Source organism: Brachyhypopomus gauderio, chromosome 3 (assembly GCF_052324685.1).
Source record: "Brachyhypopomus gauderio isolate BG-103 chromosome 3, BGAUD_0.2, whole genome shotgun sequence".
Lineage (NCBI taxonomy): Eukaryota > Metazoa > Chordata > Actinopteri > Gymnotiformes > Hypopomidae > Brachyhypopomus > Brachyhypopomus gauderio.
The window spans coordinates 22,215,858-22,232,107 of NC_135213.1; the positions used below are offsets into that span (position 1 = coordinate 22,215,858).

Genomic DNA, 16,250 nt, shown 5'->3' on the forward strand with positions numbered 1-16,250 from the left:
AAGAACTGAAAATTCCTTGCCGGGCAAACAGTCAGCCAAAGGCTGGTCCAGAACTTCTTTTTTTTTTGGTTGGAGATACAAGAGCCTTTCATGGATGTGCAGAGTTCCTCAAAGCGAGGAGAAGAGCAAGCAGGGACTACAGATTGGTCTCTCTGTTGGCAAATACATCAGTGCAGTGCACTGTGAGTACATGTGCGTGTTGTCGAGGTGGTGGGCAGAGAACACTCAGTGCTTTAGTAGACCTGTCAAACAAGATGTGATACACTAGTCTGGTGGAAAAATGTTTTTCAGCATATGAAACAGCATGTGGGTTGGAGTGTTTGTATGAAAAGCCTGTACACAGTATAACGATGAAGGTGCTACGTTGTGTTGCATCTGCTGAGCAGTTAAGACCAAGAGCTACAAACAGGAGTCCCAATGGAGCTGCAGGTCTGAACCATCCAAAAAGTCCGCTGAGAAAACACTGGGAGGCGTGTGGGAGGCCAGAGGGATCAGAATCGTGCCCCCTGAGCTGCTCCCTCCGCCCATGGATATGTCCAGCCAATCCATGCCATCTAGGGTGGGGTCTTCGAAGTCCAGGCTGGAGGGATGGGGGGAGAAGCTCAGGTCGCCAGTGTCCATTGGGGAAGGGGGATGATCCAGAATACTGGAAGTACTCAGCATTTGATTGTGGAGGTCATCGATCAGCGTCAGTGGGCCGTCGGGCTCCACCCCGAGCAGCGGAGTCCCAGTAGTGCTCTCCAGGAAGTCCTCCAGGCGCCCGGTTCCTAAGCAGGGCCGTTCATGCCCGTTAGCAGGATGCTGGGAACGTACTGGGTCCGGGGTCAGGGGGAGGGGTGACAGGTGCAGAGGGGAGGAGGGTGGGGAGGGGGTGGGAGTGTTGGAGTGTAGGTCTGACAGGGAAGGGTCCGGGTTGGCCTTGAACCCAGCTGAGATCTCTGCTCCAGATGTAGAAGACAAAATGCAGACCAGGCAATAAGAGACTTTCAACATGTGTAAAAACAGCTAGAGAATTTCAGGCTTACTATGCATAACTGTCAAATAAAAGTCAAAGAGGATTTTTTCTTACCTCCACTCTTAATGAGAATGTCAAACAAATCATCGATATGTTGACTGTTAGAACCATTCTCCTGTGGGAAGGACAGATCAATAACCTTTTAACTACATTTACTGCATCATCAGGAATGGAGAAAAGAGGCTTCTAACACACCCAGAGCAAACAAACCAGAAGCAGACAGACAGAGTCATACTTTGGGATGATGAGGGGAATGGGACGCCAGTTTTGGAGAAGGTGGGGTAAACAAGGTGTGTCGGTCAAAACCTGGACACACCTCTCCCTACAAGAGAGGGAGACCATGGCAGAGGACAGAAATGAGACAAAGAGGAAAAGAGGCTTCACCATCAATTAGCATGTGGAGACAAACCAATAAGGGGAAGAGGGAAATGAGAAAGAAGAGGCGTTTGGTGTAACACGAAAGAGAACGTCCAGGTTGTGTTGTGAAAGCGGGCGTGTGAACGGGTGGGCCGGCCTGTGCCGTACCTTGAGCGGAGGCGGTGATCCGGGCTGGGTGAGAGGGCTCTGCTCTGCACCGAGGAAGAAAGGATGGAGACTGGGCGGGGCGGACACGGTCTGGCTGGATGTGTGCACCGCCGTGGCCTCCAAGTGCAGTCCTGCCCTTTGCACCTGCGGGGAGAAATCCAAACAATTTAGAGACAGTAATCTCTACAGCAATCTTTTAAATACAGTGTGTGTCAATACAGGCCTTGATCAGGAGAACACCTGTTCTCAGCTATTTGCATGTGGAATATCGCTCATGTTCTCTATACGCTTGTATCAGGGTGAAACTGAGCACAGATCCACATACCTTAGCACTGGGCTGTTTGACCTGGGCAGTGCCTTGCTGGGGCTGTTGGGACTGGTTCACAGGACCAGTGCCTTCATGCGCTGTCTGGCTAGGGAGTTTTATAGGAGTGGACTGCAATCTCTGGAACAAAGACAACACACCAACAAGCAGAAGTTCAGATTTTGCACATGTGTTACTTTTGAAATCTGTATGACCAGCCCAGTGCATTACTCTCACACCGCAGGACATTATTTGTACTCTTGTACTATTACCTGCAAGGTGATGCGTCCATTAGATTTGCTTTGAGTGTCTCCATTCAGGCTGTCCACACCATTATTGGCAAGCGCAATAAGGTAATGATTGCCATTGCCGTCGGTGACGAGGGTGGGTGCTGGGTGAGCCTTCAGGAGATCCAGTGGGAAAGATGTAGTCACCTGTGTGCTAGTCTGCTGGTTTGCCAACACTTGTGACACCTGTAAAGCCAAAATCACAGCTATAAAGCTAAACTGACAAGTCCGTTGAAATACTCCGTGTGAATGAAATAATAATAGCGCGTTTTGTTACGCGGCTTTAATAGCTATCATCATAATTATTATTGGGTGCCATTCATCCTTTGACATAACCTGACCGACCTGCTGCGTCTGTAACGGTTGCTGTTTCTGCGGCTGGTGCTTTTGTGGCCTCTGCTGTTTCCTCTGATTGGCCTGTGGATGCTTCTGCTGGCCCATCAGCTGCTGGAGATTGTGCTGGGGCGACTGGTGTGGTGACTGGGGCGACTGGTGTGGTGACTGGGGCGACTGGTGCACCTGCAGCCGGTGGACCTGCTGCAGCCTGAGCAGCGTCTGCTGCGAGCACTGCGTCTGTGTCTGCGTCTTGCAGGGCAGCCGGGTCTCAGCCTCCCCTTCCCCCTCCTCCTCCACCTCCTCCTTCACTCTCGGGGCGTGGGGCGGCCCCTCGGGCTGGCGGCCCGGCGGGTCATGCTTCCCCTGCTCCAGCTGCGAGCGCAGGGTCTCCACCAGCCTCTGCTTCTGGCGCAGCATGCGGGTCAGCTCCTCGATCCGCTTGTCCTTCTCCTGAAGCATCTGGTCCTTGTCCACCAGCAGGGGGCTCGCGGGCACCTCCGGCGGCTGAGGGAGGGGAGGCTGTGTGGGGTTGGCCCGCCACTGGCAGCAGGGAGCCGGCTGCCCCGGCGCCTCCTCTTTAACCGGGGAGGAGAGGTCTGGCGCGGTGTACAGACTGAGCTGTGTGAGGGGGGACGTCACCTGTTTGGGGTGGGAGAAAGAATAAGAAAGAACTGAAACAAGACAATATGGCATATTGTTAAGAAGTGGACAGGTAAACTACGGCATTCTGTTTAAAAGCGAACTGAAACATATTATAAGGTCAGCATGGAACAAAGAAGCGTTATAATGCCATCTGTACACACGTCTTAAGGAGGAAAAAGAAACTACCATTTCTCCAAACACGTCTCCGTTGCAGCTCGTCTCGTCTGCACTCATTCCAGCCAATGAGCGATCGGATGGCGTAGGAGACACAGGGGGGGAGGAGCTTGTGCTGCTGAAGCGCATCATTTGGGGCGGAGCATGGACCCCATTGGTCAGTGCCACTTTGCCGTCTTTGGATTGGTGCGCCGCAGGGGCGGGGGCGGAGGACTGGGCAGCGGACTGCAGCAGCCCGGCTGGGACCGTTTTCACAGCCCCGGCTGCTGTTCCCGGCCCACCATTCTGCTCCTGGTAGTTCTTCAGTCTCTCGATGAGGTCGTTCTTGGTGCCAGACACAGTCAGACCCCTCAGTTTCAGCTCCTGCTTAAGCTCCGCAACCTGGGAGAGGAGGACAGCAATCGTACTGCATACAGACACAACAAGCCGAACACACTGTAACGCTCAGACAGCAGAGAGGGTTTTACTTTGAACTCGTCCAAATTTGCAGGCAACGCCACTGGTTTGGCCCCTCCGGACGCCGCTTGGCTCTGACGATTAGATCCACTCTGACCCGACGGGGCAGCAGAAGGTGCGGGTGCTGAGCGGGAGGGGGCAGGACCGGGGTTGGGGGGCGCTGGCTGCTGCTCGGCAGGAAGTCTGGCAGTGCGCAAGACATTAAGGTCATTACTCTGGGACAGACACACTACTTCACACTGGAAGAAAACAAAGACAAAAACAAACACACACGCCCATGCAGACGCCCAAACGCACGCAGACAGACGCGTGAGCAGACACGTGAGGACTCACTTGGGCGGGGCGGGCAGGATGGTGTGGTAGTTGTAGTGCTGCTGCTGTTGGCTGATGATCTGCAGCTGCAGGAAGAGCTGCTGCTGGTGGAGGATTCTGGCGTAGGACGAGTCCAGCGGTGGGGGGGGCTCACGCTCGTTCTTCTGGTCGGGGGGGATGTACTGGTGGTACTTCAGCTTCTTCACCTTGGGCTTGCTCTCTTTGGGCTTCTTGGGCCGTTGAGCTGACCGCTCGACACTGGTCTTCGGCTGCTGCGAAGGTGACACAAACGGTTACGAGGGGGAAAGAACTAAGAACTAAAGGGTTAAAAGGGATCATTTCAGGATATGCAAAAATATGTTAATGATGGGTAGTCACTCACTTTGGCAGGTCCAGAAGGAGGACGGGTATTTGTGGCCACTAGAGTTCCATTGGTCAGATTTGGTGTAGGGGAGGGGTCAGAACCATTAAGCAGAGATGGTGTAACCTGAGTGAGAAACTATATGTTGTTCAATGGTTAGTTACAACATGAAGACACAAGTGCACTGTGGTCATTTCTCTGATCCCATTCCTAGCTCCCGCCTGTGTGGACTGCACACATTTGACTTGGGCAATCATTTAAATGTATTTTTTGTATAATGAAAGCCAGAATGTACCTGTGTAGGTGAAGGGTTTCTGTTCACACTGAGCATATCAGAGGGGGAGTGCTGAGGGGCGTGGCCTAGCGGAGAGTCCTGACTTCCTGGTTGGTCAGGTGACAGGGCGTCACTGCTGTCCTCATCCAGTGAGGAGTTCTCGCCCTTTGGAGATTCTGTTCCTGGGAGAACACGGAGAAAGCCGATGGAATCAGAGTAAGCTGGGCACATGTTCAGAGTGAAACTGCTTCAAGTGACCCGTGGGTGCCAGACTGCTGTGTTCTTCTGTCTTTTCCCGCTGACCTATGAGTGCGGGCACGGGCAGAATGTTCTTGTGGATCAGCTCGATGGGTCCGGGGCGGTGAGAGATCTTGTCATTGAGGTCATCGGCCAGACGAGCTCGTTTCAGCTTCAGCTGCTTGGCCTGCAGAGACGGCTCGGCAGAGGTCTCTGTGGGAGGGGCGGACAGATGTACACACACACACGCGAACACACACGCACGCACGCACGCACACACACACACACGCACGCGAACACACACACACGCACACACACACACACACACACACACACACACACACACACACACACACACACACACACACACACACGCACGCACACGCACGCACGCACACAGTACTTATAAACCCACAGTAAATGCATGTGCAAAACTCACAATAGCCAAGAGCACAAAATAGCATCACTAATCTCCAATCTAATTTAACCATCATATAAACATATCAAATTTCTGCAAAAGAAAAAAGAAAAAAAAGGTTTCTTCCTGTTGTGCTGCGCCTGTCAAACTTGTTGAATACAAAGCATTCCTGTGTTACATTACATTTAATATCATTGGAAAAACATTTAAAATATTAAACAAATATAGCATTGATTTATTATAAAACAAACAGTTTTGCAGTCCACTGTTTGTTTCTGTGTTAGAGCTGCACACAGATCCGGCCTCACTGACCATCCTGTAGGCAGCATGTGTGATGTGCACTAATACATTGTGCACCTGTTTAACCTACCAGAGATGTCGGAGGTAACTGCTAATTGTCTGCTTTGACCACTAACCAGACCATTAGGAAGAAGAAGTGGATATATTGCTGAAAGTAACAGCATATCACACCTGAATTAAAATAGCTTTGAATTACATAGATTTTGATTACCGGTATGTTTTCAAAATCCTGTACTGAGTCTGTACCTCACCACCTTAATAGCTATGGCTTGAAGCTAGGCATGGTTATGTTATGAACAACATTTAACTAACATTAATACATTAAGCATTAACATTATATTAGAATTTGTATTATAGCTGCCCATTTTCCTATGTGAGAATTAAAATGAATAATAGCACATTCAGTCTAACAATATCAAAACTTTAATATCTGTGCAAAAATAGAGCAAGACAAAATAAAATAAAAAAATAGAATTAAAAAATTATATAATTTTTGAAAAAAATAAAGAACAAAGAACAAACAGAAGAGCTGGGACTGTGGCACTCACCCTCCAGTATGTGCATCCTCACCAGCTCCGACCTCTCCGGACGACTCCGGATCTTCCTCTTCAAATAGTCCTCCGTCTGACGGAGGAACACACACAATCAGTGAATTACATCTGAGGTGCAAAGCAGCCAGACGTTGGATGTAAATTTCTTATGTGGCACTGGCCCGCATTGGTGGCCCCACTAGACGGTACACCCCGCGTGGAGGCGCTCGGCCCCGCGTGGAGGTACAGCCTGCGTGGAGGTGATCACACGTGTGGAGGTACTCACTCGTGTGGAGGTACTCACCCGTGTGGAGGTACTCACCCGTGTGGAGGTGATCACCCGTGTGGAGGTGATCACCCGTGTGGAGGTGATCACCCGTGTGGAGGTGATCACCCGTGTGGAGGTGAGTGTGGAGGTGATCACCCGTGTGGAGGTGAGTGTGGAGGTGATCACCCGTGTGGAGGTGAGTGTGGAGGTGATCACCCGTGTGGAGGTGATCACCCGTGTGGAGGTGATCACCCGTGTGGAGGTGATCACCCGTGTGGAGGTACTCACCCGTGCTCTCTCCAAGCTTCTTCTCTGCTCGTGAAACGCAGCTGGACTCTTCAACGCTGCAGAAGCACACAGAGACACACTCTCATTCTGACTCTAATACATAATCATAGTCGATATTGAGGAACACACTCAAAACAGAACTGTCTATTGACACTGTCACACTGGTCAGAACATCTCTGTGTTTTTAATATCAGTAGGAAAGTTATGAGAAATGAACAGGGGAAGAAAAACTGCAGTCAGACACATTGTGTGATGGGTAGTGCTGCTGGAGAGAAGGAGCCACTGCTGTTGTGGCATCAGTGAGCTCTGGATTACATCCTCTACTTCCTAGAGAGACAACGCAACTTCAGAACTGAAGACTTAGAAGACATTTAAGCTTTATTGTGTCCTAGTCCACAGTTCAGACCCTGACTTGTAGGGCCCTGTTTAAATCACACAAACCTCCATGACACTCCTGCTAAAAGTGGCATACAGACATGACAGACTAGTAGTAGACCTGACACTCATAAAACATATTTCTCTGTATAAAACAGACTAATGTTCCAGTGCTTCTCCATCAGATATAAAATAACCCCAGTCAAATTACTAAGCCCATATGATTTATGAAAATTCTGGCTATGCTCAAAAATGAGGAATGACAGTTGGTTATGGTGTAACTATTCAGATTTGGTAACAGATGATGACATTTCCTTGGTTAGCAGGCTGGTCATGATTGATCAATAATCCAGCAGGGGCAATCACAACTAAACCTGTGCGTGTGCGTGTGTGTTCGGGGGAGGGCACGTCAATGTGATGTCATGCCACCTGAAGCCAGTTTGAGAAAATACAAAACCAGTGTGAGCTGCCCAGCTGTCTAGTCTCTTTAAATAGCGCGGGGGATGATACAGGAACATAATGTGATAGTGGAAGAAGAGCCCCCCACCTGTTCTCACATCCCTGAGGTCCCACCCACCCCTCCGTGCTTACATCAACCGCCCTGACGTACAGTAGCGGCCGGCGGCTGACGGGGGGTGTGTGTGTGTTAATGGGGGTTAAAACACGTGCTCCAGCAATTCTGCGGCGCCTCTCCAAATACACTACACGGGGCGCGGGGGGCTGACGGCCGAACTGCGTTAGCGGCCGACACTGAGCTGGTCACGCTGAACTACTGCAGTGTGTTACTGGAGCTGCATCACTTCCTCCTTCCCACAGAATGCAGCAGAACAGAGAGTGTGTGAACAGTTCAGATCTTCTTGTGTGACGAGCAGAAGCCAGAATAAGGAACTGGAAACAGATGAGGAAGCAGGACCACCTGATAACACAAGCAAAGCCTTTCACAATGACTGAGCAGAGACACTAGAAGGCTTCTAAACACAAACACACTCACACCCACACACCAACCCACAGGACCCAAACAAAACAATGACTAACACTCACTTGTTGCAAGCAGCTGTGCAACGTAGTGTATTGTAGTTGACTGATAATCATAGACTTTAAGTTTCCGTTTATGCAATGTAAAAATAGTGTAGTGTGCTGCGAAAATACCCCTCAGAGTAACACGCCAACACTGCCTGCACTTTGCAGATTAATATGAAACATTAAGCACTAAATGAAACAGCTTGGCATAATTGGTCTTAGCCAGTGTAACCCAACTTAGGGCTACCTAGTATTTCCAGAAACATCTGGTATCGTTTTACCATTACAAACAGTCCTAATGAAATTTAACGTAAAGTTTTGCAACACACTTCATGTGAGGCAATCGCGCCCGTCTTTTTGTCTGCTTCTTTTGAACAGATCCCACAGTACTGCTTGTACTCTTCAATTCTTTAATGAATAGCGGTGCTTCTTTAAGAACCGGCGTCCAGCCGTGGCGTCCTACATGAGGAACCACTGCACGCCTGATCGGGGACGGCCGCCGGCTTCAAAGCAAACACCACGCGAGCAGAGGCGCTCGGCACGGAGCCCAGCGCTCGGCGGACGGACGGGTGGGCGAGGAGAACTTACGCGGCATGATTCCTTGACTGACGAGCTCCTCTCGCGTCCTCCTCTGTTGCAGCTTGAGCTGGAGGACTGCATGAGGGCGGGGGGTGAGAAAGAGAGAGAGAGAGAGAGAGAGGATTAGAGAGCAGAGGACTGGAAACAGTGCACACACTGCTCACGCGAGCGCCTCGTCGGTGTCCTCTGCAGCCGGGTCCGTGCGGGGGGTTGGCGGAAGCTGGTGCGCGCAGGGCAGAGCTGGCCTCAGAGAAGGAGCATCGCACAGTTCCCCCTCTCGCTAAAGTGCACACGGAGGGGCGGGGCGGAGGGGCGGGGCTGCGAGAGTGGCGGCCGCGTGCTGTCACTCACTTCCTGTTTCTCCATGTGCAACCGTTTTCTTTGATTCAGAAAGTGCACTGCAGAAGAGCGTAATGGATGGGGAGAGTGAGAGAGACAGGGCGAGTTCTGGTCTGGCCCACAAACAGGAACATGTGGAGCAATGGCACAAGAGAGGGCATAGTGACTCAACAACAGTGAGGGCTGCGAGCTGGAGTGTGTGCATTATGTTGGGTGGGACTCTTTTTGGCTTGTTTTGAACAACGTTAACATTGTTTACCAAACTATAATAGCTTTCACATTATGAGTAAACGTTTTAAAACGTATAAGCTCAGTCTGTTGGAAATAATACATCTAATAGATTCTGAAGTACTGAGTGAGCCCTAAATAAGTTTAGTGGATGGTGAGTCTGCCTCCCTGTCTAGAATCTAGAGTCACGGCACACCTGTCTCCCTGATGCAATGACGTCATGGGTGTTGTAGTGTTCCCTGGTCAGCTGTTCTGCCCTTCATGGGCTCAATGTCTGGGGATTATACCACAGATTGAGTGAGCAATACCACCCTGGTTCACCCTGACCACTATATGTAAACACACGCACACAAAACACACGCCAAGCACGCGCACACACAAATACGTACACTCACACACTCACACAACCACCTGCTCCCCCTACCAGCCATGCTGGAACTTGCCAAAGCACAACTGATCGTCAGTGCCGGGAATTCTCCTGGGAGTCACAGTCCGAGTTAGTTCATGCAGTACCCCTCATCCACTCTCTATTGTAATGTGAATCTTTTGTTAGTTCCACCGTTACACCAGGTCATCTAAATTCTTCTCATTCCCACTTTAACTGCACCCTTTGAACATCCCTTTCCCCCCAACACCACACTAATGAGTGCCTACCCCCGCCGTCTCCTGCGTCTACATCTCCTGCAGCCTAACCCTTCACGCTGGGAACACAGAACCTGGAGAACAAACTCACAGTGGCCAACTGGGTTAATCCCCAAGCCTGCCAGCTGGAGGTTTCAGTGAAACGTCTCCTGATCCCAAAGGCCTTAAACTCAACACTCATCACTCTAGGCTTGACACATGGCAAGTATATCAGGGCAATGACTTCACCTCTTAGTAGTCCTGATGTGCTAAGGCATAATGAAGAACAGAATCGCACATCGTGCTCAACAAGACTGTTAAACAAACTGACTCAGTGCCTATTGCACTTCTGTGTTTTATGTTTAAATGTGGAACATGACAGATTTTGCCCACCTTCTTTAAGGCTATGATAGGCACGTCTTTCATAGTCCAGCCTTACTGGATGTTTATCTTGATCAGTTCTGGTTGGTCTATCCTCAAAGGCGTACGCACCAATGTGTAGGCAACGGTTGGTGTCCAGCATGACTCCAGTATGAAAGTGTCCCGCTAGTGTCTCAATTCAGCACAGACGCTGAGGAACGGAGAGCAAACGCCAACACTCCAGCCACTTCTCCCTGAGGTGTGAAAGCTTCTCTCATTTGTAGTGGTTCACAGCAGGAAATTCTCCATAACTGCTCTGTGTGTTCATAAAGACAGTGATGTTTCCTCTACTGCACTCGTAAGACGTTGACGGAATGAATCGCCCCTCCTGCCTGAAGCTGCTGCACCCGCCTCCTTTCTCCTGCCCTCGGGGCTACTCTTCTGTTGCAGGGGGTAAACGACAGACCTCCAGACCCAACAGAGAGCCTCTAGCCGTAGGTTATGTCCAGAGGAACCGGCGGACTAAAAGAGCAATCGCAGCAGGAAGGGCAGGACAGTGCAAAGTGTAAGTGAGGCAAACACACTCTGAGCGCGCCATCCCCCTCACTGCCCAGCTCACACCCACCCACACACACCCACCCACACCCACCCACACCCACCCACACACACACACACACACACACACACACACACACACACACACACACACACACACACACACACACACACACACCCACACACACACACACCCACACACACACACACCCACCCACACACCCACCCACACACCCACACCCACACACACACACACACACACACACACACACACACACACACACACACACACACACACACACACACACACACACACACACACACACACACACACACACACACAGGACTGAGTGTCAATGACTGCACTGTCCTCCTCAGCTGTTCCCACTCCTTCACACGCTACAATCTGCAGACCCTCACACACTCCCTCAGCTCCATTACACCAACCCAAAGTAGCTCATACACACACACTCATATCATACGCAAAAAAATAATAATACAACTCACACACAAAAAAAAAAACAAGGGCCGTGTCCAAAACTATGAATATAATCTTTATCAGCGGACGGCATAAGGAAAACAAAACTAACCTCTCAATTTGCACTGACATAGGAAAAGAGTTGAGAAATTAAACATGCCACCTTCAGGAACCAGATATTAATGGCCTGGTCATAGTTCATATTTCAAGAGGCATTTACAGACTGAGCATTCTCATATGTTACACTATACAGTAACATGTGAGCTCTCCAAGATCTAACAACTATCTAACAGAAGGAAGGCCTGTCACCAGGAGAATGGGGATCTCCTTTGACCTGGGGACGGGGTTGTGGAGATTGGGCGGAATAACTCCAGCTCTGAACAAGCATGCGTGAATGCCCAGCATGCTCTCTGTGCCTCCTGTAGAATGCCAGCGAGGTCACTCCCGCACGCCCCCCGCCCCCCCCCCCCCCCCCCCCCCCTGGGGTCCGCTCCCAGTTTTAAATAGTAAGGCCAGCTGGCCAAAAGGCTCTATATTCAGATCAGTGTCACCTGTGCAGGCACTGGATAGAATTACAGATATCCCTACACTGAGAGACCCACAATTATGGTGACACCAACAACAAAATCGGCCAACGTTACAGAAATACAGAGAAGTCAATAGACACATTGGCTTTATATATACACAGTGCTTAAAGTTTGTTAACTTGAGCACTTTAGATTTTTATGTCGTTTTACAATGATTGTGTTTTTTATAGCACCAGTACATGGTTTATGTTCATATTCATCAGTTCCATTGTTGACCACCAACCACTTTTGTACTATAGCGTAAAACACGCAGAGATAAAAGGAGAAATTTGAGGACATCAGGATGAAGGTGGTGACAGCCCGTCAGTCTGGGGAAAGCTACAAGATCATCTCCAAAAGATTCCAGCTCCATCCATTCACTGTAGGACAAATCACAATGGAGCATCACCGCAACTCCGCCCAGAAGAGGACGGAGTTAAAACTTACACCAAAAAATGAATATTAATTCAGGTAAAGGTCAACGCACACATCACCTCCAGAGAGTGGCAAACCTCTCTAGTATTATCTGGGATACATGCACCATGTTTGGAGAAGAGTCAACACTGCATATAAAGAAGCTCCTCCCAACAGTGAAGCATGGTGGTGGAAGTGTGAAGGTCTGGGCCTGCGTTTCTGGATCTGGACTTGGATGACTCCATATTATCCAGGCAACAATCAGGAAGTTGAAGGTGAGACAAAGTGAATGACCCAAAGCATTCCAGCAAAACTACCAAGGAATGGCTTAAGAGAAATAGGATTTGCACTCTGGACTGGTTCAGACCTCAATCCCATAGAAATGCTGGTGGAGTTCTGCAAATGTCTCACAAAAAAGCAGATATGAGACACTTGTTTGTGGTTACAGAAGTTTGGTTGAAGTAATGGCTGCAAAAATCAATCTTTTTGTGGACATATTTATGGAGAGAGATGGTAGCTTTGGAGGCACAGATGTTGTACCACAGAAATCACTATAAGGACACATGAGCATGAGAGCTGGTGAGAGCTGCTATGTGAAAATCTTCTGTTTCAGCTCATTTTAGCCCGAGCGATCATTCTCAGGGAGTGCTAGCTCTCTGGAGCTGCAGCACAGATCCCTAAATGTTAATAATTCCATCTTAGTACACGGTAATGGTACCTATGATTTCCACCACTACCTCCCGGCCCTAAAAGCAGTGCTGTCATGCCAGCAATCACCAGAAGGGCTGTGAGGCAGTGAGAGTGAGCGCACAGGAAGCGTAACAGTTCACAATCTGCCCACGTCTGCTTGCAAACAATGACACACCACCCAGAGCAGTCTATGGAGAGAACAGGACCAAAGTCTGCTGGTCCCTCACATCTATAAGCCTGAAAAGGCCAGACAGAATGTTTACCTCCATCTTACAGTTTATCACCATGACTAATGCAGTGAATGTATTATGGCTGTAAGAGTCATTACGGATTTATTGCTGCAGGAAGTTCTGAGTTCAGCATGGGATGGTGAGCTCAAGCAAGCAGACATACTGACAGATGAACAGAATCTACGTACATGTTGACATGCATCTCCTTAGTGAGGAAACTGTGTTTATTCCAACCCCATGTTTTTCTCAAGTGCATTCAGCTACAAACTCTAGCAATGGCATGGAAGTCCTGCCCCCCCCCCCCCCCCCCCACCCCCCCATTTAGGGAAAGGGAGAAAAAGAGGAAGATGAAATCTGATCTAGCTGGCAGCATGAATAAATATGAGGCCCTGGAAGGCGGAGATTTGGCCATATTCAGCACATGAGGTTCGAGGAAGAGGTTCACGTGCAGGCTGGTGCACGCTCTGTGTCACAGCATATTACATAACATCCTATTTACCAGGGCCCATGGAAGCCTGCCTGGAATAATGCACGTCCAGATCTCTGGGTTACAAAAACAAAACAATTCCTTAACACAGACATGAACCATGCTCAGAACATCCATAAACTTAGCTTGTTTTAGTTCTGTGAATTTACAAACCACACACAGGCTGAGTGGCAGTGTGGTGTAATGTGCCTCCAGACGTGTGTGATGGTCTGGTGAAGAAAGTGGCTGGGGTGTGTCACACTGATCTCCATCTCGGGACCAGCGGCTCTCATTAATACTGATCATCTCAGCATTCCAAGACAAGCTGCATGTCCGCTTGGAGAATCTACTTGTAGAATATTTTATATTGAGACTCAATTCTATATATATTCCAAAAACTCAAAGACATCATAGGAGAGCAAAACAGACGAGAACACAGGTAGGAAAGGATAAACTGATGTCTGAATAAAAATGTACTTTTATACACTGTTTCTTAACAGAGGTAAATATTTACAGCTGAATCACTATTAGTGTTAATCACTGACAAATTCCTCTATGTATATTGTTGGTATACTGGCCCAGAAAGTCTTGAATATTTACCCTTCAGCACAGTTTGTTTTGGAATTGAGAGCATAATCACAGCTAACTGTGTATAATTCTTCATTTGATCTCCACTCACTACACACAGCTATTAGCATCTGAATCAAATGCAATCTGTCCTTTGGTGAAAACCTATTTAGATATGAAAGAAGCATTGCAAGACTGAGGCCAATGGGAATGAAGGGAGAAATAACCCTTTGTGTCTCTGTAGGCATGTTCATCACCCAGGACGCAGTGGGAAAGCAGCATGGCTGGATACAAACTGCAGCACACCACACCACCTATAGCGTTTCTCAAGGAGCAAACATGTCGCCACGGCACTGTGTCAATAAGAGCAGCGGGCGGACCGGCGCGTTCTGAACAGGCCATTGGCATCGCAGGCTTCAGATAACAGTAGAGCTCTTCCGCTTCACACTCAGTCCATCCAACCACACCGACGTGTGAAAAACAACCATGAGAGCGTCGAACCGCCACCATACTTCCTATCGCTCTGGGACAATAATGCCTCGCTGGGTTTGGCGCAAACAAACCCAAGAAGAAAGTCAAGCGAGTCAGCGGTTTGGAGCTGCATGAGGCCCAGGTTACCTGCACATGTACATGCACGCCTGGGCTTCAACAGGTAGATAACAGGCCCCGTCTTCTCCTGTGTGCACGACTCGGCCAGACACATTAGGAGTAATGCTAGTGTGTGTGTGTGTGTGTGTGTGTGTGTGTGTGAGCCCCAGGTGCCATCCACTCTGGACTTAGTTACATAACAGAAGATCACACAGCCACAGACACAGCTGGTGTGTGAGCAGCCTCATTCTCAGGAAGGTGGCACGGTGCCCACTGCAGTCTCTCCTTGCAGCAGCATATCACACATGCTCAGGCTTCTCCACGTCTCTGCCGCAACGCCCAAGTTCTCAGTTCTCTCCACAGAGAGGAGATAAAATCTCTATAAATGAAAAAAAAAAATCTTTGGAGAATTTGTGGTCCAGGTTTGCGTTGCCCCGTCACGTGAGGTATTGCAGGCTGAGTCATGTGCTGAATATCTTGCTCTCCAGACATGTTATACCGAACGCTCAAGGCACCATGTAAGCTGCAGTAGCAGGAACACCGTGTTAAGTGCCAGATACTGTCCAATGTCTGTTTAAATGCATTTGAAAATCAATACCGAGACTACATAGTATCTGATGGCTGTGGATGCCAGTTACTGGTACTGCTATTGAGAGGAAAGTGGTGCAGAGCACTCTACACAAATCTAATCAAAAGTACAGCAAGGTCTCTCCCACCCAACGTCACTTGGCGACAATACGTTAACACATGGCCAACGCAAGCTCATGACTTGTCCAAAGATACGATGGAGGAATTCACAAGTCAACGTGCAAAGGACCTTGAAGACAAGGATTTTTTCTGAAATCTAACCCAGGAGGAGGAATCCATGCCAGGCTCTTGCCATGATCTAGAACCTAGTCAGGCGTCAGGAGCTGCTGATTTACTACATCACACCTTAAACAGGAAGTCTATGTATGCTTCTGTTCCTTGTCCAGTACATGCAGTACTAATGCGAGTGTGTGGACTAGCTCTTGGTCTAGTGCTCTAGTGCTTAAGGCTGCTCTCTCTTTCCCCAGGGAGCGGACAGCTGGTTTAGAGATAGAGACGGAGAGGGTTCATCTATTCACCACAGCACGCCCCTTCCAGCTGGGACGGCTCCAGCCACAGCTTCACTTAAGGTGCTCAGAAAGCTTCTGAAATTTTAGTATGCACAGTTGAGGGCTGGACTATTGTACATGATAGAGAGAAAACGAACACACCAGCACACGTCTATTAAAGATAGTTCAGGACAATCCAATATTTTCATATCCCCGACATTCTTGACCCAGCGCACTGTAGCGTCTGAAGAACCTTAAATAGCTGACTGTAATGCTCTTGTGATACCTCAAAGCAAGCAGGGTTATAAAGCCCATATATGACTGCTAAGACCAATAAGCTTAGCCCTAAAACCTCAGCACTGTCACCACTC

The 16,250-nt window shown here is 49.1% G+C and overlaps 1 protein-coding gene across 13 annotated transcripts in view; it reads right to left on the reverse strand.

Annotated features, from left to right (window-relative positions):
- The window catches only part of mrtfab (myocardin related transcription factor Ab), a 21,963-nt gene continuing 5,713 nt past the window's right edge, over positions 1–16,250 (reverse strand). For 7 of the 13 annotated variants that reach the window (XM_077000405.1, XM_077000406.1, XM_077000398.1 and 4 more), the window contains 16 exons: positions 8,711–8,776; positions 6,728–6,783; positions 6,190–6,265; positions 4,990–5,136; positions 4,708–4,868; positions 4,434–4,550; positions 4,073–4,323; positions 3,751–3,922; positions 3,296–3,664; positions 2,477–3,106; positions 2,117–2,317; positions 1,866–1,985; positions 1,541–1,684; positions 1,251–1,337; positions 1,070–1,130; positions 1–938 (listed from right to left, as the gene is read on the reverse strand). In XM_077000405.1, coding sequence (XP_076856520.1) covers positions 400–938; positions 1,070–1,130; positions 1,251–1,337; positions 1,541–1,684; positions 1,866–1,985; positions 2,117–2,317; positions 2,477–3,106; positions 3,296–3,664; positions 3,751–3,922; positions 4,073–4,323; positions 4,434–4,550; positions 4,708–4,868; positions 4,990–5,136; positions 6,190–6,265; positions 6,728–6,783; positions 8,711–8,776 — 3,197 coding nt within the window. In that variant the 3' untranslated portion in view covers positions 1–399. Of the gene's footprint in view, positions 939–1,069; positions 1,131–1,250; positions 1,338–1,540; positions 1,685–1,865; positions 1,986–2,116; positions 2,318–2,476; positions 3,107–3,295; positions 3,665–3,750; positions 3,923–4,072; positions 4,324–4,433; positions 4,551–4,707; positions 4,869–4,989; positions 5,137–6,189; positions 6,266–6,727; positions 6,784–8,710; positions 8,777–10,282; positions 10,850–16,250 lie in introns of those variants that run through there. The other 6 variants (XM_077000410.1, XM_077000404.1, XM_077000403.1 and 3 more) reach the window with 6 other exon arrangements.